The 23,471-nt window shown below is 51.1% G+C and overlaps 9 protein-coding genes across 9 annotated transcripts; 4 read left to right on the forward strand and 5 right to left on the reverse strand.

The window, feature by feature from the left end:
• Positions 1 to 303: 303 nt before the first annotated feature.
• On the forward strand, positions 304 to 789 carry PMZ80_005137 (uncharacterized protein; the record flags this gene model as incomplete). The annotated part of the gene is made up of 1 exon (XM_064873558.1): positions 304 to 789. The coding sequence occupies one exon, from the start codon at positions 304 to 306 to the stop codon at positions 787 to 789; it is 486 nt and encodes a 161-aa protein (XP_064730662.1).
• Positions 790 to 1,047: 258 nt separating this feature from the next.
• Positions 1,048 to 2,830, reverse strand: PMZ80_005138 (uncharacterized protein; the record flags this gene model as incomplete). Its single annotated transcript, XM_064873559.1, has 2 exons — positions 1,048 to 2,222; positions 2,269 to 2,830. The coding sequence occupies 2 exons, from the start codon at positions 2,828 to 2,830 to the stop codon at positions 1,048 to 1,050; spliced, it is 1,737 nt and encodes a 578-aa protein (XP_064730663.1).
• Positions 2,831 to 3,471: 641 nt separating this feature from the next.
• On the reverse strand, positions 3,472 to 5,130 carry PMZ80_005139 (uncharacterized protein; the record flags this gene model as incomplete). Its single annotated transcript, XM_064873560.1, has 1 exon — positions 3,472 to 5,130. One exon carries the CDS (start codon positions 5,128 to 5,130, stop codon positions 3,472 to 3,474), a length of 1,659 nt encoding a protein of 552 aa, XP_064730664.1.
• Positions 5,131 to 5,865: 735 nt separating this feature from the next.
• On the reverse strand, positions 5,866 to 7,736 carry NOL9 (Polynucleotide 5'-hydroxyl-kinase nol9; the record flags this gene model as incomplete). The annotated part of the gene is made up of 3 exons (XM_064873561.1): positions 5,866 to 7,311; positions 7,358 to 7,677; positions 7,727 to 7,736. 3 exons carry the CDS (start codon positions 7,734 to 7,736, stop codon positions 5,866 to 5,868), a joined length of 1,776 nt encoding a protein of 591 aa, XP_064730665.1.
• Positions 7,737 to 7,997: 261 nt separating this feature from the next.
• Positions 7,998 to 9,145, forward strand: PMZ80_005141 (uncharacterized protein; the record flags this gene model as incomplete). The annotated part of the gene is made up of 2 exons (XM_064873562.1): positions 7,998 to 8,293; positions 8,341 to 9,145. The coding sequence occupies 2 exons, from the start codon at positions 7,998 to 8,000 to the stop codon at positions 9,143 to 9,145; spliced, it is 1,101 nt and encodes a 366-aa protein (XP_064730666.1).
• Positions 9,146 to 10,650: 1,505 nt separating this feature from the next.
• On the forward strand, positions 10,651 to 12,590 carry PMZ80_005142 (uncharacterized protein; the record flags this gene model as incomplete). The annotated part of the gene is made up of 2 exons (XM_064873563.1): positions 10,651 to 11,137; positions 11,188 to 12,590. The coding sequence occupies 2 exons, from the start codon at positions 10,651 to 10,653 to the stop codon at positions 12,588 to 12,590; spliced, it is 1,890 nt and encodes a 629-aa protein (XP_064730667.1).
• A 221-nt stretch (positions 12,591 to 12,811) lies between these two features.
• Positions 12,812 to 14,849, reverse strand: PMZ80_005143 (uncharacterized protein; the record flags this gene model as incomplete). Its single annotated transcript, XM_064873564.1, has 4 exons — positions 12,812 to 13,765; positions 13,961 to 14,175; positions 14,224 to 14,352; positions 14,399 to 14,849. The coding sequence occupies 4 exons, from the start codon at positions 14,847 to 14,849 to the stop codon at positions 12,812 to 12,814; spliced, it is 1,749 nt and encodes a 582-aa protein (XP_064730668.1).
• Positions 14,850 to 15,727: 878 nt separating this feature from the next.
• PMZ80_005144 (uncharacterized protein) lies at positions 15,728 to 16,125 on the reverse strand (the record flags this gene model as incomplete). Its single annotated transcript, XM_064873565.1, has 3 exons — positions 15,728 to 15,823; positions 15,877 to 15,978; positions 16,063 to 16,125. 3 exons carry the CDS (start codon positions 16,123 to 16,125, stop codon positions 15,728 to 15,730), a joined length of 261 nt encoding a protein of 86 aa, XP_064730669.1.
• Positions 16,126 to 16,528: 403 nt separating this feature from the next.
• Positions 16,529 to 17,605, forward strand: PMZ80_005145 (uncharacterized protein; the record flags this gene model as incomplete). Its single annotated transcript, XM_064873566.1, has 3 exons — positions 16,529 to 16,820; positions 16,961 to 17,422; positions 17,517 to 17,605. 3 exons carry the CDS (start codon positions 16,529 to 16,531, stop codon positions 17,603 to 17,605), a joined length of 843 nt encoding a protein of 280 aa, XP_064730670.1.
• Positions 17,606 to 23,471: the final 5,866 nt, after the last annotated feature.

The following is a 23,471-nucleotide window of genomic DNA, read 5'->3' on the forward strand; positions in this document are numbered from 1 at the left end:
CCTGGTGCAGAAAGCTTCCCCGCCTCGAAACAATGCCCTTCTGCCACAGAGAAAGCAACAACGAGATGAAGCGTGGTGTCCTTGCATATGAACGTTGAGCGCCTCGTAAACCGGGAGCAGCTCTTACCACGGAACAACGACTTTGCGATTAGACAGTCCGGTGTCCCCACGGTTGTGCAGGGTAGGTATATTGCGATATATACATACGGGCAAAAACAGCAGGTCTGTTTCGCGGTACCATAGGTAAGCACAAGTCGCTAATCACCTACACCACCTTCAAAGCACCTGCCACCTCAACTTACCATGCATCACCCAGTCCTCAAGACACGCCTCGGCGGCGCAATAATTGCCCACACACGCCAGAGCAGAAATATACACCGACCACAGCTTCCCCTATTACACCACCAGATACAGCTCCCCAAACTTGGGTCTCACCGAGCCCCGAACAGGTTTCCACTTATCAATAAACCCGTCCGCCAACCATCAAAGCACTTCACCCCCAACCCCCACGAATCCGAAACCCTCTCTCTAGCCCACCAACTCCTCCGCACAAACATCACAATCGGCACCCGTGCATATTCCCATCCCTTCAAGAATTACGGGCGTTTACCACTACGGTATAGCGGCCCGTACTATGAGTTTCCGCTGCTGGAGCACGGTAGGTTCTTTGATGGAGCGGTGGAACGGAAGCCGGGGGTGAAGAGGATTGTGTTCACGGGGCGGGGTGAGTTTGCAGGCGTGATTGTGCATGATAGGGGGGTTAGGCATGGGTTTCGGAGGGTTGCGTAAGGGGTTTAGGTAAGTCAGCAGGGTAAGAACACGGACTTGATCGTTTGACTAGATGTCGTTCTGGAGTTTGAGTGTAAATAATGCAAGAAGACGTAGTTTATATGTCATGACTTGACCTTATTTGACGTGACTTGACTTGGGATCAGTGAGGAAGGAAGAGAATCTGAGGAAAAGAACCCCAAGCCTTGAGAAGCAAGGTAAGCTAGATCTGAGCGCAGACAACCTGCTCCTAACCACTCATGTCATCCACAAAATCAATCACTCCCTACGCATCGTCATCTCCAAAGCAGGAATCGAAACAGTAACAGCGCCACCTTTCGCATCCAATCCAAATACGAACTCGTCCAATGCAACCCCATTATACACCAACGCATCAACACCACTCGACCACGTAACGCAAGTCGGCGTCCCAGCATCAGCAGGCGCAGCAACATCCTGCAACACTGCTCTGAACGCCAGATCCGTCCCATTGCCCGTGCCATCCCTGATATTAGTAGGGTAAAGTCGCATGTCGAGTGTCTCAGCTGGAATACCGGCGAGCTGGGCGTAAGCACCTTTAATGTCTACCTCTCTACTCGCAGTCCAATTCAGCACCGAAAGACCCGATAGTCCATCGACGTCAATGGTCATCCTCGAGGCGCCATCATCACTTGTGTAAGTCCCCGCATAGTTGACCGTTGCTTCCGCAGCTGCCGTCCGTTCCATCGCAGGAATGAGGTATTGCGCGAGTAGGTCAGCGTACGCATTCAGATCCGCGGCTTTATCGGTATCAGCGGATAAGATGACGAAGCCGACGTTGTGGTCGGGCACGAGACCGAAGTACGGGCTGTAGAGGCCGTGTGCACCATATTTTGTGTATATCTCGATGATGGGGCCGATTTTTCCACCACTGAGGGTAGGCGTGAAGATGTCGAAGGGCATGCCAACACCGTTGCGGGGGTTGCTGGTGTATGAATGTGGTTTGAGCCAGCGGTTAGTGGTGGACGGAGAGAGAAGAGTTGAGCAGAGGATGGATTTGCCGATGATGGAGATATCGCTGATGGTTGAGAACATGCCAGTTGCGGCGAGGAGGGCTGTCTCTAATGTTTGGATTTGCCAGCCGCTTTCGAGAGGATCGCTGGGGATGATGGCGCCGGTGTTTGAACGAGGTGTTCCGACAGATGTGTGAGTGATGTTGAGTGGTGACAGAATGTTCTCAACGAATGTGCTTCCGAATGACTCGCCGTTGATCTTCTCGAGAGCAAGGGCGAGCAGCTGGAAAGCGGTGTCTGAGTAAATTGGTGTGGTTCCTGGCTGATAAACGGCTCTTCGTTGGGTTCGCAGTATGTTAAGGATGCCTTCCCTTGTAACGTTCGGTGACGATTTGGGTAACGATTGGGGTAGGAGAGTGGCAAAACCCTCTGGCACTATGTCTGAAATTGTGTCGGTGGTGGCTAGGTCACATTAGCATGGTCGTTGTGTGGAGTAATGTCAACTTACCTTGACGAGGGATGCCGGCGAGATGTGTCGCCAGGTCAATCAGAAGGACATGATTCCAGTCCACGCTCTTCATGGCCGGCTCTTCGGAAGTCTCGTTCAGCTCTGGCAGGTACTTTGTAATCGGCTCGTACCACAAGTCATCACCAGCAGATGCTAGAAATGTGTAGACAGTCAGAAATTGAGACAAGCCTCCAACATTGTAGACACTTCCTGCATCCACAGTAGTCTTGTTGTCGAAGCTAGGCGCTACATGGTGGTATTCGTAGAAGAAAGGCGTGGAACCGTCTGCTAGATCGCTAGCGTCAAACAGCGCGACCGAGAAAGTAGTCGTGTTGGGAGTGGTATCGGTGAAAGAGCTGTCGCCGCCAGATAGAATCAGCACGTCGAAGGCAGCCGTCAAGTTTTGAAGAGCTTCCTGGACAAATGGCGATGCTGTGACCTGGACGGGCTGTGGATACCGTGGTCCGAGTATTGGACATGGTGAATAATCTTCTTGCGCAGATGAGATTGCAAGAAGAGCGGACGCAAAGAGCGCGGTGAACATGGTCCGGGAGGACGTCATCTTAGTTGGCTGGCGGAACAGACGCAGGTTTTGGTGATGGCAAGAGGATGGGAGGACCCTACTCTTCTTATAGCAAAATGCTCTCACCTCCTTTGAGCAACAGCGGCGAAGGCTCATTGCTGGTCAGGCCACACACATCTCGGCGCAGCGCTTGAAGACCGGCCTCAGGACCATGGTGGAGTTGGGTCGCATTCACATAGCCACAAATTTGAGGTCATTGTACTCTGTGCTCAGTCAGTATTCACCAACACTTGAAAGACCGAGATTGTCATCATGAACATGGTTGCAGGATCCCATGCAGCGAAGGTATCCTGGAAGAGCGCGAGGCTACAGGTTGCGAGGCGTTCCGCGCTAAACACTTAGCGCAAAGTCAAAGACCGAGAAGCGAATGGCAGAGGTACAGAGTAAGGCAGGCACGCCCTGGTCGGCGAATGTTGCAGTCTCGACTCCAGACTTGGAAGACCGAGCAACAATGCTGCATGGGTTATTGCGTGGCAGCTTGAATGCTTGAAGCAGCTGATAGCCTATGCTGCAAGTGGTGGGTACGGTTCCAGCATCGACCCGCTTTAACGCGCTTCATGGTTCTGTGCCTAGACAAGCAGCCCAGTGACACCCTCTAGTCTGGGACACTACCAGCCAAATCACCTGCTGAAACGGATTTGCTCGGTCCAGTCTTCCCAGAGTTCTGGATCCAGCTCCTTGTCCGCTAGAGTCTGAAATTCGCTGCCCGTTTTGAAGTGTGAAGACGTAACGACGTTAGCATAGAGGGCGGAGCAAGGCTGCATTCGACGTATACATCTGATAGTGGTCGTGCCAATGGTTGATGTAGGCCATTCATTATCATCTGCTCTTCCGTTGTCTTCGATGGTCCAGCATTTCGTCAATCTGTCGGCTTCCGCAGGTAGGCTCACGGCCTCCGGAAGCACTGAAGACGAGGACTGACTGCCATCTTGAGGCACCCTCATCGGATGGGGTTCCTCAATCTGCATAACCCTGTCTGCCACAGCAGCAAGCAATGGACCGATGAAAGGCCCTTCCTGCCCAGCTTGTCGTAGGTGCACAATCGCGCGTCTTCTTAGTGAGGGGTGCCTGCACTTGAAAGCAACCAAGCTGAGTGGTGGTATTATGCCGACCTGCAGAGTAAACAGTGGGTATTTCTTTCCGCTCCGAGATTGCAACATATCCGTTATGGAATCCACATTGCCCACTATTGCTTCGAAGTAGTCGACATACACGTCCCAGCTCAGCTCGTCTACCGCATTGAGCTGCCTCAATTGCATGACGGTCATCCAACAGAGGTTCTGCATCATGAGCCAGACCGGATAGGCAGAGCCTTTCTGTATCCCAGCATTCTTAGTAGCCTCAATAGCGTCTATCAGAAGCAATAGACGCTCGATGTGCTGCTGCCGGTCCACTTGATGATCTGGTACGGTTGTGGAGACCGCCTGATGGTGGGTTTCAGCGATGACTGAATGCGCGCTATGCAGGACGATGACTGCTTGCCTTTCGAAATTCTCCAGTTGAGCACCCTGTCTTTCCATGTAGGTCGGCTGATTAGAAGCCTCTGTCCTTGGCAAACGGACGCCTGTCGAATACAACAGCGTTTGCAGGTCGAACACTCGTAGCAGGAAGTGGATACTGGCGCCATCAGCTGGGTGCAGAGGATTTGACCATGACTGAAGCACACCACCCAGAACATGCTTGATGGCGTTTTGTCGTCTTCTTTGCAGAAGTTCTATGGCCGTCAACAATAGACAGGTCACCAACGACCTGTTGCTGTCTTCGGAACCCTGTCCTAGCTCCGCAGATAACAAGCGCATCGCATGGCCATACTGGTCGGTGACCAGGACTCTCGTAGCAGCATTGAATTGCAGCTGCCCGCATGTCATCATTTGCATAAGCGATTCCAGCGTCTCGAGTGCCACGAGAGCTGATGGCACAGGTGGGATCCCGGACATGAGCACCTTCGCAAGCGCATTGCTGCCGACGTATTGTGGGCCATGGGGCGATAAGGCAGCCAGCAGCCGGCGGTGTATATCAGCATGGCATGGGTCACTGTCCAAATCGGTAAAATGTCCACCTGCCGTGGGAATGGTGTCTAGCACAGATAGACCAGGCTGTCCTGCTGATGGCTCCGGTAGGGGTTGTTTGTAGCCTTCGCAATCATAGCCAGATCTCATGCACCGTTGGCAGGTTGGTTTTGTCTCGTCGCACTTTACTTTTCTGGATTTGCAAGTAAAGCAACCTGACTTCGATTGAGCTTTGGTGAGGATACGTCTGCGTTTCGTGTCAGGATGCATGCCGATCGTGTATGATTCTCTTTCGATGTTCCGAAGAGCCTCCTGACATCTTGTTCACGTCTCTCCGGTTCTAGTTCCAGAATGATGGATAACGAAGTCTAAACGCTGTATGCCTGATGGATTGGTGAGTGAGTGATGAAAGGAGACAGAAGTGAGTCGTGTCCTTCCAGTGGCTGGGGTGCCTGAACTTGGCGGCTGGCGGAGATGGACGCCAGTTAACCCGCCTCCTAAGCCTAGAGATTCTACCTAGATGCCATGATGTGTTTGGATTTTTCACTGCATTCGAGGCTGCCTGAACCTCGTACACGGACATCCATCGTTGAAATCGCGTCCTTGGACACTCATGACAATATGACGCGGGCATACGGGCGCTGCGTAACAATGAAGGCTCGAGCAACATGTTCTTCGGGATTCCTCCTTTGCTCCACACAATGAACGATTTATTCAGCAAAACCACCGAGAGCAGTATGAATGTCGCCAAACACACCGAGAATCTAACAAGCAATGACAATGTGCAGTCCATCCTTAGCTCTGAAAACGCTGTTCAACGAGGCTGGGAAAGGTGGACATAGATCAGGCGATCTACTTCTTTACTCTGGTTGCTCGGCGCTGGCTGCAAGGAGCACGTCGAGGACGGACTGCGAGCCTGGTACCGTGCCAGGACGTTTGGTCTGAATCTGCCCCGACCAGTGCTGATCCAAGGGGGCACAAAGGTGGGAATGACTCATTACAGCATCATGACTTTTCAAAGAGAAGGTGGCGGCTAAAGCGACCACTAGGCCCAGGCTTCTCGAGCACTAGACCTACGTCGAGCCCGTCCTTCAAAGAAGCCTGGATTTGTGATGCACTGACTGGCGTACTGAGATAGATGGTTTTCGAGAACTCATCGATATGCTCGACACAAGCAAGCCCGAGGTGTTGCACCACTTTCGAATAGTCAATGTGCCGAAGTCCAAACGGTGCCGCACTTGGCCTAGGACTGTCTTGGGCAGACTTCACCGTGACCAATGTCACCAACGCTTCCTGAAGAGCTTCAGTGATGTCTTCCAGGCGCAAAACTCCGCCACGAACGGAAACGAAGCTCAACCCATTCTCACGATCATCGATGGGTAGTACCAGTTGCCTTGTGCCAATAGAAGGTATCGAGCTTGTGTACCAAAGAGGAACACCATCGACATACCCGTGAAGACGGAAGTGAGACTGCAATGCATACCGATGTTCAGCAACAGACGACTCCGTGCCCGAGCGGGTATATGGGATGTGCGCAAACCTAGCAGAATTGAGCTGTGTCAATGCTATGGCAGCATCGTAATAAGGTGAAGACTTCGAGCTGTCAATGTTCAAGACCAAGTCCGGTGATGTCATCTTGTGTAGATGTGACAAGTCTTCGCTGGAAGCGGTAGCTACCCATGCGCCTGTCCTGGTGACCCAAGGTGATTTCAGCAGAGACTTGTCAGACCTCATAAGCTGTTCGATGATTGATTTTTCTGGCATGTCAACATTCGAATGTTCGCCGCTTCCGATGAAATGGGACGCCACAAGGCGGTTTCTCGATATGCTGTTCGGACTGAGCGGATGAGTGTACGATGGTCCAAGCACAAAGTCTTTGATGTACGTGACGCTGACCGTACCAGGGCAACCGAAGGTAGGAGAAGCGTAGTCCAGGTCGAGGAATGCCACGCCAGCTTGTCCAACGCTACTTGTCGTGGTTGCTTCCGACAAGCACCGGTTGACCAAGGCGATCGAAGCTGCAGATGTACTACTGTGGCGTCTGCCACAGATCAGAACGTGAGGCTTCGGCGTAGCCAGGTTGCTAATCGCTAAGCCCAACTTGTGTGTCGCAATGTCCGTGTCGAAGGCGTTTGCAGAGTCAATACCTGGCCTCTCTGCTGGGCCTGGCTCATCTCCGTGACCAAGCACTCGAAACGAGGTTGCATCGGCTTTGCTTCCAAGCCCAAATTTTCCTGGTACATGCAACGGAGATGGCGTGCCATTGTCTGATATGGATACACTCTCGAGCTGGAATTCGGCCGCCCTCGACTCTGCTTGGATGGCGACTGGTGCATCAGACACAGAGGCAAAAACAGTGTAGGTCTGCGCCGATTCGGTCAAGGTCGCGCCACAAGCGGACACGGATCCGTCTCTGATCCACAGCTTAGCTACCCCATGGACGTAACATTTCTGTGCTGGTTAACATCGTAAAATGCTGGAAGGGGATGAGACTGACCTGGTACCGCGAAAGCCGCACTTTGATGGCGTCCTGGTCAATAGCTTCGATCTCGCGAGAGCCGCTGAATTTCACCACATTGGCACTAGCGAGCGGCTCGAATGAGTTGTCGTCCAACCCTTCGACATGTTCCTCATTGTAAGCTTGACTGCTTGCTGGGTCTCCGACTGCGACGACTGCGTCGGTTAGGATTTCTTTCACGCGCTTCTTCGCCTTGGTCTTCTTGACCACTGTTGAAGCGGCTGAAAGATCGGAGTCCGAAGCTGGAGTTGGTGTGCCATTATTGAGGCGGCGACGCTTCGCAATTGCACTTTCGCGAACTAAAGTTGGAAAATTAGCTTTGAGACGCGACGATCACGAAGTACATACCTGTAGACATTGAAGGTCAGAATAGCTTCTACGATGGGAAATATTTTGATAATTCTGTAGGGGAGAAGGTTTAGTCGAGCTCTGGCGCCGTACCTCTAGCGCATGTTCAATATGGAAGGTTTAACCGGTAGTCTAATTACAAATTCCGTGAAGATTGAATTACTCGTAGAAACTTCACGTTGCGAACAATACGACAGTACTAGCCTATTCTCTATCGTCGCAACGACTCATGTACATTAAATAGTCATTGGCTCAGATATCAATTGGCAGCATGCCTCCCAAAGGTATGCTCAGTGAAGAGCGCGTCGAGGACTCTAGCGCAGACGAATCATCTTCGCCAGAGCCGACGCAAACACTGAAAGAGAGACTCAATGGTATAGCAAAATCGGCATCACCCGCTCCGGTTGAACGAATCTCGGAGAGCGACAACGACAGCTCAGGTAGCGAAAGTGACGCTAGTTCTGGATCAAAAAGTTCAAAATCAAGTCTCTCGACGCAATCAAAACGGAAGTCGCATCCTGTCGAAAGCTCGACGGCAGGTTCTCCATCAAAACGACAGAAGGTCGAGTGAGTAAGTTCAAGGTCGCGTCGTTCATAGACTAACGAACATGCAGCTACAACAAGATCAAAAGGATCGAACCAACAACATATGTACCTCCTCAAGGCTACTCAACCATTAGCATGAAGGCGTCGGACATGGCATCCCTAGATATGTTTGATAACCTCGGAAGTAAACAGGTCTGGCACATTTCAGCGCCAAGCACTATGCCTATCTCCAAGATCGAGTCACTGAATGTCGCGAGTGCTCTCAAAGGAACCGAAGTATTGAAGCACAAAGGAGTATCCTACGAGATGTCGCGCGCGGGTGTAGAAGGTGCGAACGTCTTGTTGCCCAAAGGCAGGAACGGTGAATATGCCTCGGCGGCTGTGCCAGTCACCCGAGCCTTCCGCATACAGGAGTCTTCGAAACCCACCTCGAACGGGACTGCTTCAGAAAGTGCGAATAACCATGATGCTGAAGCCGACCAACCAACGAACTTCTTTGCAACGCAGACCGGGCATAAGAAGGCCCCACGAAAACAACCAGAAAACCTGAAAGCGCGTTATGTTCCTTTTGGCGCCGCCGTTAAGAAGCATGAGCATGAGACGGGCAGCTCTCCAGTCGCAGATGAAGACGTGTCAATGGTCGATGCCAACTCTGGTACAGTAGACGATGAAACTGCTTCTCAGCGTACGCCGAAGTCTTCGAAGAAGACGAAGCATAAGAAGCAGACTGCAGACGACATGGACTCGGACAGCACACCGGCGAAGGAGAAGAGGGGTTCCCAACTGTCGCCTTCCCTAGATGTGGCGGCGTCTCAGGACGGAAGTCAGAAGAGGAAGAAGAAAAAGGAGAAAAGCAAGAAGGACACCGTGTGAGGGCATTTTTGGTCAGCTGGTGGGCTGACGTTCGGGCTCTGCCGCGAATTTATGTTCGTGTAGTTGATTGGGATGCAACGAGCAAGTTTTGGGGAAAGCCAAACCAGGGGTACTAATGTCCTCTGCCAAGCTGTTCCAGAGCTATGGTGCGCACCTTCAGAGAACATTCCATGAACAGCACAGTCATTGGACCAGCTCGACCAGAATACATTACCTCGGTTCCTGCCGCCTGAGCAAAGGAATTGACATTGTCGCAAGAGTGGACATCCGAGCCGTGGATGTGGCAAAACAGTCTACATGCAGCTTAGACACACTTCTCTATCCTCTCATCAAGAAGGCCACCTTCAACACACAGAGCTACACGCGCTCGATTGCAGATGTACTGTCAATCTTTTCCAACCAAAGAAATACTCAGGCTTAACCTCGAAATCAATTTCAGCATCTGGCTAAACAGCAACTCACCGATCATGCGGCCTTTATTAGCCCGGGTGACTATCCCACACAACCATTTCGACAGCCTGGTCATTATCTGCCTCGTCGCCGCCTGTGGAGAGCGCGGACGCCCATCAACGTGCGACAACCAGTTCAAGAAGCACCAGTGAGCCTTCGCAGTAGTCAAAAGACACCATAGAAGCCTGGTTAAGAGCAATGTTCCTTGGTCCATCGTCAAATGCGAGTCGCGAGCCGCGAGTGTCGTCAGGTCGGATCTGGCGAAAGTGAAAGTGGTCGCATGGCAGGTTATGAGAATGCTAGGGAAGTGTAATGGCCATAAGAGAAGTTGGACAAGCATAGAACATGTTGCTCCTCGCTCTGTACTTACCAGCACAAATGCCGCACAAGTACAAGTTGAGGCATGGCGACAGGCCCAGGCGCCGATTCCCCCTGTAGATGTAGCGATCAAGGAAAGCGTGGCTCAGGCTTGGCAACATTGGACCTGCCTTCTGATCAGGCAAGTAAGCCGGGAGGTTTTCCTTGGGATCTCATATAATATCTTCTTGTACTGTTCGACCATCGTCGCTTTGTACTTCGCTTTGTCTTTTGCCCTCTGCATCTTACGTATCACTCTAATCCGCCATGCAGAGTTTCGTGCCTTACAGCTCGCTGACGACTGTGATGGCGTTTTAGAGGTTCTCTGGCAAACTCAGCGACACTATCGCCAAGATGGAGATAACTTCGTCCTGAAATCTCTGACTTCTTCATTCATGTTGTAGCCTTCGCTACACATCTCTTGCAGCACGTATGACAACCTACGATGAGCTGTGTCGGGAGATATCATTGAGTACAACAACATTTCAAGTGTCATTTGTCTATAAATCATTCATACGACATCCATCCGAACAGAAGTCCTTGTTAGCTTGTCACCAGATAACCTAGCATTTACTCCAGACCTTTCCAGCATCTATGCTTGCGCGTTGATCAATATGCAGGTTATTGACCATTCCCTAAAGTAACCTTTCCGCATTCTAGGAACTAAGTTACACCATTGACTTAAGATTCGCCTAATCATGACCTGGTCATCAAGGACGACCGTGAGCACCACAATAATAATACTAGCATCGCTGGCCTACATCTACCACAGACAGCGTAGGGCGAAGCAGACGAGACAACTGCAGCGGGCGGCAGATGAACTACATCCTCGCCTGAAAGAGCACACTAACTTCCAACAATACACCACCCCTTACGCGATCTACCCTCGAATACGAACATACTACCAGCCTCATGCTCACCATGAAAGCCACGCCGACATCTCCGAGCTCCCATTGCTTGTCTTCATACATGGTCTAGGCGGAGTGCTTCCTCAGTTCGCAGGCTTGTTAGACAGTCTCACTAGCATTGCGCCATGCTTCGGCCTCGAACTGCCCGGCCATGGTCGGTCAGCATTCGAGCCTAAAGGCTACGAAGCTTATACCATGGAGGCCAATGCCGCTTTGTGGAAGATTGCCATCGAGGAAATATGTACTCGCAACAACCACAAGTCAGTCGTGCTGATCGGTAAGCCTAATCCGGTGGGATACGAGAACTCAAGCTGACATAGTAATCAGGCCACAGCATGGGCAGCTCTCTTGCCGCACTCCTTGCATCTACGACGTCTACAGCACCTACACTATCAGTGCCTGTTGTCGGCATGATCGCTATTTGTCCTCGCGCACACCAGATCTCACCAAAGGAGTTGAATGCTGCTCACAAGCTCTCCTCCACCCCAAACGTCGTCATCAACATCCTTAGATGGTTCGATCGTTACGGCGACGAGGATAGTACGAGCGTCAAACGTGTGGTCGGCGACTCCAACGAATCGGATCTGAAGCGTACACAGCTCGCATGGAATCGCCAGTACCGCACACCCGTCTTGAAAAGAGTCACGCTTGGCCTCCTACCACGAACAGCCCCAGACGGCAAATTAACCGGAGGCTACCCAAGCGAGGCAGTATGGAAAGGGATTGCCATCCCATTGTTCCTCATCGCCGGAGACTCAGACACAGTCTGCAAGCCAGAAGAAATCAATCTCATCGTACAGTACATCACTGGCAAGCCCATCAATGAAGCAGAGAAAATCCCACAACCCTCAGACGAGCATCAATCCTCCACTAACGGTCTCATTCCAACCACAATCAAAGCACCTAACTCGATAATCCAAACCATAACCCTCCCTTCCCCAGCCGCCCACGCCCTCCCCTACGCCCACTCAACATACCGTCTCGTCAGCGCCCTCATTGAATCCTTCCTCTCAACCCACGTCTCCTCCAAGCTCGACTTCCCCTACCAACTCCGCCTCCTAACCACATCCGGCAAATGGGACGTCAAAAACCTCGCCAAATGGAAAGACATCCTCCCCGTTTCAGCACCGATCCACACCCATACCAGCGAAAACGGCCTCTTCCGCGCCCTAAAAACAATGCGCGAACAAGACGACGAACACAACCCGACCCTTTTCCTCCGCAACTGGCGCGACAAGATCTACGCCGTAATTGATATCAGCCACGACACCCCAGTCTACAACACCAAGACCCTCGACAAAGGTGGCGTGGAGTACCACAAGTTTCCCACCGTGTCCAAGATCCCACCTACGCCACTTGAGGTGCAGGATTTCTGCGCCCTGGTAGACAGATTACTGCTCGAGCGTGACGCAAGGCCAGATCATGATGAGAGGGCAATTGCGGTGCATTGTCATTATGGGTATAATCGCACCGGATTCTTCATCTGCAGTTATCTGATCGAGAGGATGGGGTATAGCGTGCAGGATGCCATTGATGAGTTCGGGAGGGCGAAGCCTCCAGGAATAAAACATGCACACTTCTTGGATACGTTGTGGTTGAGGTTCGCGGGGCGGGAGGGTGAGATGAAACGCAGCTCGGAGGTGCGGGAGGCTGACATGACGGATGGTGGTGGGTCAGCTGTTCTGGCGCGGGACGATGCTGGTAATGCGAGTGAGGGTGATGTGATGTAGGATGTTACCTCTACTCTTGCTTGAGTCGACTTCTGGTCGTTGGTTAATATTGGGGCATATATACGTATTCCATCGGAGCTAGATACCCATTATCATACTATAATGTGAATTTCGATTCGATGACACTGATCCAGCGATTGTCTGGGGCACCGACTGTCTAGTAGACGAAGCTGACTATGCACCCTCACTGTCTCAATCTTAGCCTGTTGCGTTCGGCGCGTTCACTGATGAGTTTTCATTCCCGCCAAACCTGGTACAAACGTCTGCAACTTCAATACGCAATCTATGACCCGGGACCATGTCCAAGTAGGACTGGTCAACTTCAGCACTGCTGCAGAACCAGTCCCTTCCCGCACCTCCTCCTTCATCGCATGTATCTTCCTCAATCTAATCTTCAAACCAGTCAACTCGACCTCTCCATCCCAAAAAACAACCTCATTCAACGGCTCTCCGTCATACGTATAGTCGTACATATGCGTAATGCAGAAATCATCCCAAACCCCTTTCGTCTCTCCTTGATCTGCCTCTACCGGCACCGCCCGCCACCTCTCCCCCTTCTGCTTCTCCTCATCCATACACAACATCGTCGGCACAATCTGCAGTCGTGTCCCGTCGTCCATAGCCCCTAAAAATTTCTGCAACACCACGGCGAGGAAATCCGTTCCGTTGCTGATCCACCTCTCGATATACAGTCCTTTGTCTGGTGTATAGGCCAGCGTCAACGTCGAATTGAGATCTGTCGCGGCGTATGTGCCGGTATACCGTTCCCTGACTTCCAACCCGGCGATCTCACGAGCTGCCTCAACAAGTGGTATGCTCACAGCCTTGAGTAATCGTGACAACAGCTTCGCGTTTCCGCCGACGAGGATGGTGATGCCTAGGTCGTATTCGGGCGCCAACGCTATGATGCTTGCGTAGCCTGGCACTTCGCCGCCTTTGGTGTAGAATGTGACTGGGTTGGGCGTTGGTGTGCGGTAGATCTCCCATGGCATGCCGTAGTATGTGGACGGGCCAGTGGCGAAGGAGGCTGGCTGCAGCCAGTTGATTCCTGGAGCTAGATCGTTGTAGTGCGACAAGATGTAGCGGAGGTAGAGCGAGAGGTCGGATGAAGTGGAGTAGAGCCCGCCGGTGGGGTTGTGCACGCCTTGGTCGACGGAGAAGTACCAGGATTGGTTCTGTGAAGTGTTAGAGATAGATAGAGAAGGTGGTGGAAAGCGGAGCTATCCAGGGGATGGATGGGACTGGAGAATCGAGCCGGTATATATAGACCCGGATTACTGGTTTGCTTGGTTTTCGTGGACGTCGCGAGCGAAATGGTTGGAGAAAGCCCGCAAGCTTGTTTAGACGCGAAGATGAAATGGCAGGGTTACCTTAGGAAGCACAGCGACAGGATCGGGTGGCGTAACAAAAGTTGTAGCATTCATGCCCAGAGGATTGAGGATCGAGGTTGCGATATACTCTTCGTACGACATGCCAGAAACTTTGCTAAGTACCAGGCCAAGAAGCTCGAAGGCAATATTTGAGTAAGTGGATCTGGAATTAGGAGCGAAGAGGGGCATCAGGCTTTTGGCGACCATGATCAGATCTACGGCCATTAGTCGCGGCCGAAAATTGACGCAATATCGAGACTTACCAGCTCCTGAGCATGGCTTTTCCTCTTCGTTAGACTGGTCGCATTGAGGGAGGGACGCAGAGTTGTTCGGAGGTGGCAAGCCCAGCTTAGTGGGATCGTGAAATCTTGCTGGAAGGCCGCTTTTCGGCCCTTTAGGGGATCAGCCAGGAACGCGTAACGATCTGAGGCCTCTCACAATCGAAGGGTAGGCCACTGAGTTGACTGGCCAAGGATCTCAGCGTGATGTCTTTCCATCGAATGCTGCCACTTTGTGCGCCTTTGAGGTCAGTCAAATACGTGTCAATCGCGTCGTCAAGATTCAGGTGGCCTGCGGTATGTTGTTTAAGTACACCCAGAATGGTGAAGGTCTTGGTGATACTGGCGATACGGTAAACACTATTGCCATCAACTTCTTCCGCACCTGGGCGTAAGGGGTCTCGCTCTCTCGCTCTATGGAAGCTTGACCATAGGGATCCCTTTGACGAAGTCACTTCGATCGAAAATGCCGTTGTGTCATACGTCCTCTCCGCAACGATAGAATCGATCTCATTCTGGACCTTCTGCAATACTTCCAAAAGGATTGGTCTGTGCTTGCTGTAATCGGGCGATGGAAACGCCGGAGCCGGCGGCGCGCACGCTCCGACCATTTCAGAGACGAAAAGAAGGCACCGAAATGTATGAAGGAGATGGACTTGCATATTGACAAACTAGCTCCCACAGAGCATAACAGATTCGGTGTCGAACCTACACGTGATGAAAAGGTTATCTGCGGTGGACAGGATAATCACGTCGCATACGAGCATGGCGCAAGAATGCCATCGAGAAAGCCTTCCTTGTCAGTGCCTGAGATGCTACTTCTCAGTGCTTCACAAGAGGCTAGAAAGAGCAGTAAGCCTGCATAAGAGCTCCGGGAATCCTGTGCCAAGCTGATTTCGACGATAGCGAATCGGATCACGAGATGTGCCCCTAAACCATGATTGGCCAGGTCTGTTCAGTCATCAAAGGACGTAACTCGGCAGAGCTTCCCCCAGGAATTTGCCAATCATCCAAGGAGCCCGGCAGACTTCTGGTGTTTCCGTCTTGAATGCGCACCTCCTACGAGTACAAGTCAGTCGATGCTTGTTTGGTGGACGCCATCTAATACGTTTTGATGTGAACGGCCGAAATGCATCAAGTGCTCGGTGGTGAAGCTAGCTAAGTCCTGGTCACAACACCGAGCCTGCCTTATCGTTTCCAATTTGTGAAGATGACTTATTAGAGGTACCGTTCATCAAGCGGGTCAACCGGAGCTGAGACGATTCAAACAGCCTGGGGGAATCTTACACGGCAGGCTACACGTCAGAGGGTTGCTAATGGAAGAACAGTAATTGATCCATCACTACCTAGCATACTTCATGGACAGACCATGATTGAATGAGAGTCATCGCGACCACCAGTCAATGTGCTCCACCCGCACTAGATCAGGTCTTATCAATTCATCGTGAGCATTATGTGTCACAGGCAGTTCTCGGGACTGTAGTCGCCCTCATTCGGCCTCAGCAGCAGCCTCGCTAGCCTCGATGTCCTCAGCATCCTTCTCCCCATACCATTGCCAGATGAATTGACCGATTGGAGCGCGAGCCTGTACAAAAGGTCAGGATGCAACGTCACGTTTGTGCAGCTAGCGGATCTTACCTCGAGGTCTGCCGATCTCTTTGCGATGTCGGATTCCTCAGATGCATCAGCTTCCTTCTCCCCGTACCACTGCCAGATGAACTGGCCGATGGGAGCACGAGTCTGCGGACCGAAATTAGCAAGTGAATCTTAATGACTTTGAAAGCAGTATCTGACCCGGAGGTCAGACGATCTCTTCAATGGCACAGGAGAAGCCAAGACTGATGTGGTCAGGCCCACGATCGCCAGTGCGTAAGTTGAGAGCTTCATCTTCACGAGTGAGTTGCGGGTTGAGTAAGAAGAGCAACGGTCGGTTGTGGAAATTCTACTACTCAAGTGACCGGTGGTGTGACAACTCGCAGAATGAACATACACCTAGGAGCAGGTATGTACCTTTTGATACATACTGACATTCACCTTTCTTGGCATGTTCACGTTCACATATGCATGCTTATTTGTGGGGTAGTGCAACTGCGTCATCTGCTTATTGTGGACATCGAGGCAAGGTGTCAAGGCGTGCACCTGACTTTTTGCTAACTTGTCTCCTTCCTCACTCTCTTGGCACCCAACTTCTGCTTGCATCTGTAAGGTCCAGGCTATTCCCATCACCGAACATCCACTCTCGCTGTGACAACCATTTTCCATCACGACAACCACTTCGCTGAACGACGACATGGTTCACTTTCACCGTCCGGGCAAATGGCGTTTCTCACGGCCATCAGTCAACGACTACTCCTACGAAAAAGCATCGACTTCAGAGGACAGCTTGAGTGGTGACGAACGCGAAAGCTTTCTCAGCCAAGAGTCACGTCGCGCAACCTCTTCTTCCTCATCAAGATTCAACATCGTCACTTGCGTCCTGTTGGTGTTCTCAAGCATTCTGAATATATTGCTTGTAGGCTTCATTGCCTACAGGTACTCACAGCGAGGCCCCGCGAACCCCATCTTCCCTCAGTCTCTATACTGTAAGTCTCTCACTCTTGTCCTTGATTCCTTGCTTCCCCAATTCCTGGTTGCTTACGATAATTCCCCATCTATTGGTAGATGGTTCTGGAAATCGCACTTCATGGGTGACGGCGATACTGACAAGCATTGACTATTCTAGCACCGCCTCAAGAAGCGCTTCGCTGCAAATCGCAGATATTCTCCAGCGGCTTTGGCGACGAAGTGACAGAATATATGGGCAACTCCACCGCTGCGGATGAGGCCTGGTTGAATCTTTACCCACGAACAGTGGTCAAAGTTCCCAAGTACCAGGCGGACCAGCTGGTCAATAAGACCATTCCCATCGCCGGTGACGAGGAACATTTTCCTGTGCTCATCAGCGTTTTCCACGAGCTACATTGCTTGGACTCGATACGCCACCTCTATTTTGGCCACAAGACGGGGCTAGATCCCGATCCAAAGATCAACAGCGCAGTTCTTGCGCCGCACCATATCGACCACTGCTTCGACTCGCTGCGGCAAACTCTCATGTGTGGCGCTGATATAACCCCAGTGCCTTATCAGTGGGTACCGTCTATGGGTAAAGCACTGGGCTCCTTGGGTGTACCCCACACCTGTCGAGGTAAGACATATCTCGTAGTGTGTTTTCATTCATTAAGATCAGAATTCTACAGTCTGCGAATCTTTTTGACGGAACATGCTGACGCGAAGAACAGACTATGACGCACTGTTAGAATGGGCTATGCGACCAGAGCATGATATTGGCGATTGGGATGAATCAATCAAACCTAGTTCAATTCCCTGATTGTCAAATTGCCAAAGAAGGTTCCGCGGTGACGACTTCTCAGCTTCATTTGTATTTTGAAGCTTGGGATATTGAGCATCGGTGCCACTCTAGCTTCTGAGCTGGACCATCGCAGTCTCCCTAGTGATCTACGAGTTCAAGGCACGACAATCGACATAGACCTGAACAACGAATTCTGCTCAGGGCACGAGGGCAGGTGTTGAAGTAAACCTGTTGCATGTCTTGATCACTGTTACACTGAATTCTTTCTTGCATGCTTTCCATGTGCCAGATCGAGTTTGGGCATAGAGTAGCAATTTCTTCGTGAAAAATTTCATCCTGAATCTCGGCCAGAGAAGGTGTGAACCGACGCTAGCAGCGTTATCACTTTCTTGAAGTTTCTGCTGCCGCTTCTTAGGCAGAAAGTGACCCAGACGCAGCTGGAGGGTGAGCAGGTGCAAAGGCGCAAGGTATTACTCGGGCAGCTTCCTCACAAGCCGAAGTGGAACGCGGGATGATGTTACTTGCTTTAGGCATGCTGACAGTAACAACTTCTGCTTAGGCGCAAGGTAAGAGTACATACCTGTATGTTGACAATATTTCTGCTCTTAGTTAATGGAATAGGACCCGGCTTCCTGTATGCTGACATTATGCAGAAGACTAGCCCATCAGGGATTCTCGGCATAAAAGGGGAAGCCAATACGGCGAATCAGTACTACCAAAGTGGCATCGTTGGTCCTGGTCTCCCAACCGACACTGTGTTCGGGTGGTGATAGAGCGTTGAACACAATTTGCCAGGGCAGGTTCATCCCCACGGCCAAAGAGTCGACCTTTGGAAAAGACCATCGACAGATTGCATTCTGAAATTGTGCTTCTTTTCCTCAGAAACGCGTCGTCTCCCTCCCTCCCCATCTTCTCAAGCATCGCAATCGCGAGATGTGGCCTTTCAAAACAGAAGCTATACCCACCGAGGCGACAGAAGCCGAAGAAGGGCTTTTGAAGAGCGACACGCTAGATGAAAGCTTCATTCCAAGAAGGAAACCCATAATTGATAGCGGCAGACACAATCGACACCACCTGACATGGACTTGGATTCTTCAAGCGGCTGTGTTGATGTGCTCTTCTACATTATTCATTCTCTCACGCCATCGTGAGCCATCGGATGCTGAATGTACACGAAAGATATTTCCATACTGTGAGTCGAGCTTTGCCATTGTGGAGAACACCCGCCGGAAAGGCGTCAATCCAATGCGTACACCCTTTGCTGACCAAACGTGATGAACGAACAGCACCTGCGCTGGACGCCATCCAATACGAGTATCAGTTGCTGCAAGGCTCGTTTATGGAACCTTCACCCTATCGTGGAAGACCGACCCCCCAGATGGACGCTCTATGGGAGCGTCTCTGGGATTGGGGTGCCTACAACGTCCCCGAACATCAGCTCCGTGCTTTGAACAAGTCTGAGTCAGTGCCATGGCACCATGTGGATGAGCAATTTGGTGGCGGCCTGGCAGGCATGTCTTGGGGTTATCATCAGCTCCACTGTCTGGTAAGGACTTCGTGAGCTTATGGACTTTCATATAGGACACACCAGCTGACACGCCATAATCAGGACTATCTGCGTCAAGTGACGTATAAAGACGAGTATCATGAAGACGGTAACGGACTACCGGAGGTGCTCCGGTGGGCCCCAGAAGAACGTCGTGATCACCTAGGTAAGGCATTCATCACTGTCTCACGGCATGGGCTTTAAAAGCCAAATGCGGCGTTTTCTGACGTATCATAGATCATTGCATCGAGGTCATGCGCAAGGAGATGATGTGTTCGAACGATGTGACGCCCTACCTCGTGATGAAAGCCAGACCGGACGATCGAGAAGACCATCTCAGGATTGATTTCTCCGTATGGAAAAAGTGCCGGAACTTTGATGCAATCAGAGATTGGATGGTAGAGAATCGAGCAATGGTAAGCATCATGGATAGCATATCTCATCCTCGAACCAGTAAAACTATAGACTATGTTTGAGCCGGATGCCAGTCAGGATCAAAATGAGGCTCAGGGTTGAACCGGGCTTTGCGAGAATCTTGCCAATCCTTGATCAAGTTGTGGTTGCGACATTGCTTCGTAAAGTTCCATTCTGGTTGGAACTGGTTGAGCCTCTCTATCCACCTCACAGTTGTGACCTCCACGTCTGCAAAACAGAGAAGCGTTTGGTACAGGTAGCTGAGGCAGTGATCAGTGTGGTCGTAAGGATCGCCAATGGAACGGAACCCATCGCCGAAGTAAGACTTTCGAATATGGTCCTAGAAACCCTGTTAGCTTAGGCACGAGCGATACCATTACACCCACGGGTAGAGCGTACTAAGCAGTGAAGTTGATGGAACATCGCAATGGATACTGCATAACCGTCTTCTTTGTAGGCTTTTGCAGTGTCTCGCCCTCCAGGAAGGCGCTGTTTCTCCTCTTCTAATATGACAATGAGGCTGGTGTCGATTGGGTCAGCCCAAGTCGAATCCACACTAGAGCTGTGCCGAGAGTATGGATCGGTATGATTGATGTATGCGTTTGTGGAAAATATGCCTACAGCTTCTCAGCATCGTCCATAATACATTACCCTGGTGAAAAGGTTGGTACTTTATAGGAGGCAATACTTACGTTCTTCCCACACGATAGGCGCCGATAGCATGTTTTCTGTGACACGCTGGTTAGACACAAGCCCAACAAACTATTGACCGTGATGATGGTGCTAACCGCTAAAGCAAGGAGAACATTTCTGCGGCGTCGGGTGGTTGATGAAGATAAGAACGCTATATGTAGCGATGACAAGAACATGAAGTAACCAAGGCAAGAGTGCTGCTATAGAAGGCCGTCCTGTGCTTTGGTCTGTACTGATCCATAGAGGGTCGGTTGCCTCCTCGCAATGTTCGTCGAGCTGTTTGACTTTGCCATACTGCTTTCCGAAGAGACCAAGCATATTCTTCATTTACTTTGAGAATCAACTGCCTGGGAGAACACAGAGGCAGCAGCAAGATCTAGATACAATACGTCTTATTTTCAGAAGAGTTATACAGAGCGTTAGCTTAAGCATGGCGGGGAACTCGGTTTGAAGTTTGTGAGGCTTAACCTCAGATGGACACAGAGCATAGAGTGCGTCCCCTGAGTGCCTGCTTTGCCGTAGCATATATTGCACGCATGTCCGAATGAACAACCGGATAGGGACGTGACCGTCGGAGATGTCCTGGCGGACCTCGGGGGCGAGAGCGTACTCTCAGTCGCTAGGCCAAGGCATTCTCGGTCATCTCCGGGTGATCAAATGCATTTCAATAATGCATGCTGACAATAATGCCATAATCATCGACAATAGCCAGAAAACTGTATGATTACTGCCTTTGGGATGCCCCGAAGCATGTGCAACTTTGGTGTGGAATGTGTGACGATCAACACCTCATGACTGACCCACATGCCAAAGGTGCAGCATGATGTGTGTGCATCGAAGTACGGCTGCGCCATCTGGGTAGTCCACAGTGACGGTCCTCTCACGCGCTACATGTGAAAGGCTTGCGTCTTCACGTGGCACATTGTCGAGGCCGGCCTCAACTTGCGCTGTGGTTTGACCCGTCGTGAGGTCTCACAGTATTCAAATGTCTGCTTCAGCGGTTGCGAAGAAGGCTTAATGCACCTGTGAGTTCTGCAATGGAAAGGAGTGAGTCCCGATACCTCGCTATCTATTATTCAGACGTTGACATCGACTAGATTGGTATCGACGGCCGATGGAGGCGATTGATGCTTGGAAGTTCCCCAGAGAGCAACGATATCAAATAGTACATCAGTCGAGCGAGGACGTTGAAGATTCTCCGCCACGCAAAGTCACAGAGTCCCGCAGATGGGTGATCCTTCTCACAATCACCTTGTTGAGCATAATAGCAGCAATCACGGTCACTCTCGCCATCAAAAGCTCTGCGATTCCTCTCCATGCCTCCACCGATTATAGCCTCGAGGTATACAAGGCACCAAGTCTTGGTCTCAATTGTGGCAGCAACATCAGAGAAGCAATAACGCTTGGTTGCACCTTCGACATCCTTACGTATAGCTGGACGCCCGAGCCCTGCCTGGATCGACTAACAAGCTCGGAGTTTCACAAATGGCTCATGTCTCCGGACCTGCAATTTGGAAGCTTTCCGTTCTTCTACGATGCGGAAGCGACCAACAGAGTGCCAGATGTTACTGCGCTCTCAATGGTAGCCGGTATTGGCAACTCTTCGGTCTTCGCGTCGCATGAGGTGCACTTGGGCCATTGCGTACACCTAGCACGTCGAATATCGCGGATCGCCCATGGTCAGGGTGGGAGATTTACTGAGAAGGACGAAGGGTTACCACATGCGCTCCATTGTATGGATCTATTGCTTGAGAAGCTGGGTGATCTGACTTCTGGAGATGACGGTGCCCTGCATTCATTTCTCTTGGTGTCTTTCAATACTTGCTAGAGCAAGCCTTCCACCATATTGTTGTTGGTTTAATCCAAGCCTTTCAGTGTTGTGGGCAGCGAGAACAAGCATGCTCAGGGAACACACGTCCATGAGAGCATGATGACGCAGAAGTCGCTGAGATGTATAGAGTAATTTAGTTCTGCTCGGTAGATTTGAAAGTCATGCCTAGCAGTGGCAGGATATCTGGCTGGGATTCTCGTCAACTTAGCAGAGGTTACCATTTCTGGAGGCTGTTGTGACCTCTACCAGCTGCTTGATATCACCATCACATGCTAGAAACGATGTTCTCGATAAGGCAGGGCTTCGTACACGTGGATTGACAGGGGTACCCCGCATATTGGCTGTGAGGCCTCACGGTTGCATATGCAATGTCAATCATGCCGAGTCTAAACATGCAATGGCTTGCTAGGCTCAGCAGGTGTTGAAGCTTGCCGTGGTTTGTGCATCTGGCACGCAAGCGATCCAATGTTCTTCTTCTGGTCGTCTGCAGAGAAGTCATTCGTTCTTCCTTCCGAAGGTTGGGTCGAAGCGATGAAGGAGTTTCATGTCAACATGGGGAGCCAAACAATCCTTGTCGTCACAAGACCCTTGTCATGAAGGGTTGCATCTGAACATCGGAGAATGGGCTTCTGATGGTCTAGCGTCAAGCAGATGCGGAGAGACACACAATGCACAGGAGTTTCCGGACTGTGTATGCATGCACTCCCACGAGTATGGAGTTGCATGGACACTGTTGGTCAGGCGACAGAAGCCTCAAGACCTGTGGTCAAGCAAGCATTACCGGCAGGAATTACTCGGAGGACTTTTCGCAGTGCCAGACATGAGAATGGTACGTCGAGACGTGGATACGTCAGCCTTCCAGCTGAGGCTACCTCTTCCCGCCCACCGACGAGGACATGGACGAAGGCTACGACTAGCCAAGAATGGAAGGCAGAAGGGAATGCTCGAAAAGTCCGCTGCTTGATCAACTACCTGCCGTCATCGACCAGTCCGAATAAATGGGCCACAGGAAGTGAAACCAACCCCAAGCGTGCTCTCGTTTCCAAAACTTGTCGAATTTGCCACATAAAAATTCTCCAGAACGCCTGCGCAATGGACTGTATGGTTGTAGTCGAGTGACTCCGTGTCGATTGGACCTCGCGTCTGCAATGCTCGGACCTGAACCCTCCACATATATGAACAGTGGTCGAAGTGATGTACCGGGCTTGTATAGACCAACTTATGCTCTCCTTTACGCATGATATCGAGTGGAATCTCTTGTGTAGCTTGGTGATCGTAGTAGAAATGGTACAGGCCTTTCGAGATGAACTCTTCCGATAGATCTCGCTGATAGCATTCAGGTTGCACCCAGCCGTTCAACATAAGATCGAAGACGCAGCCAGCGGCTTTAGCTTCTGCTA

The sequence above is a fragment of the Knufia obscura genome (genome assembly GCF_036327395.1).
Source record: "Knufia obscura strain CCFEE 5817 isolate CBS 148926 chromosome Unknown scaffold_5, whole genome shotgun sequence".
Taxonomy (NCBI): domain Eukaryota; kingdom Fungi; phylum Ascomycota; class Eurotiomycetes; order Chaetothyriales; family Trichomeriaceae; genus Knufia; species Knufia obscura.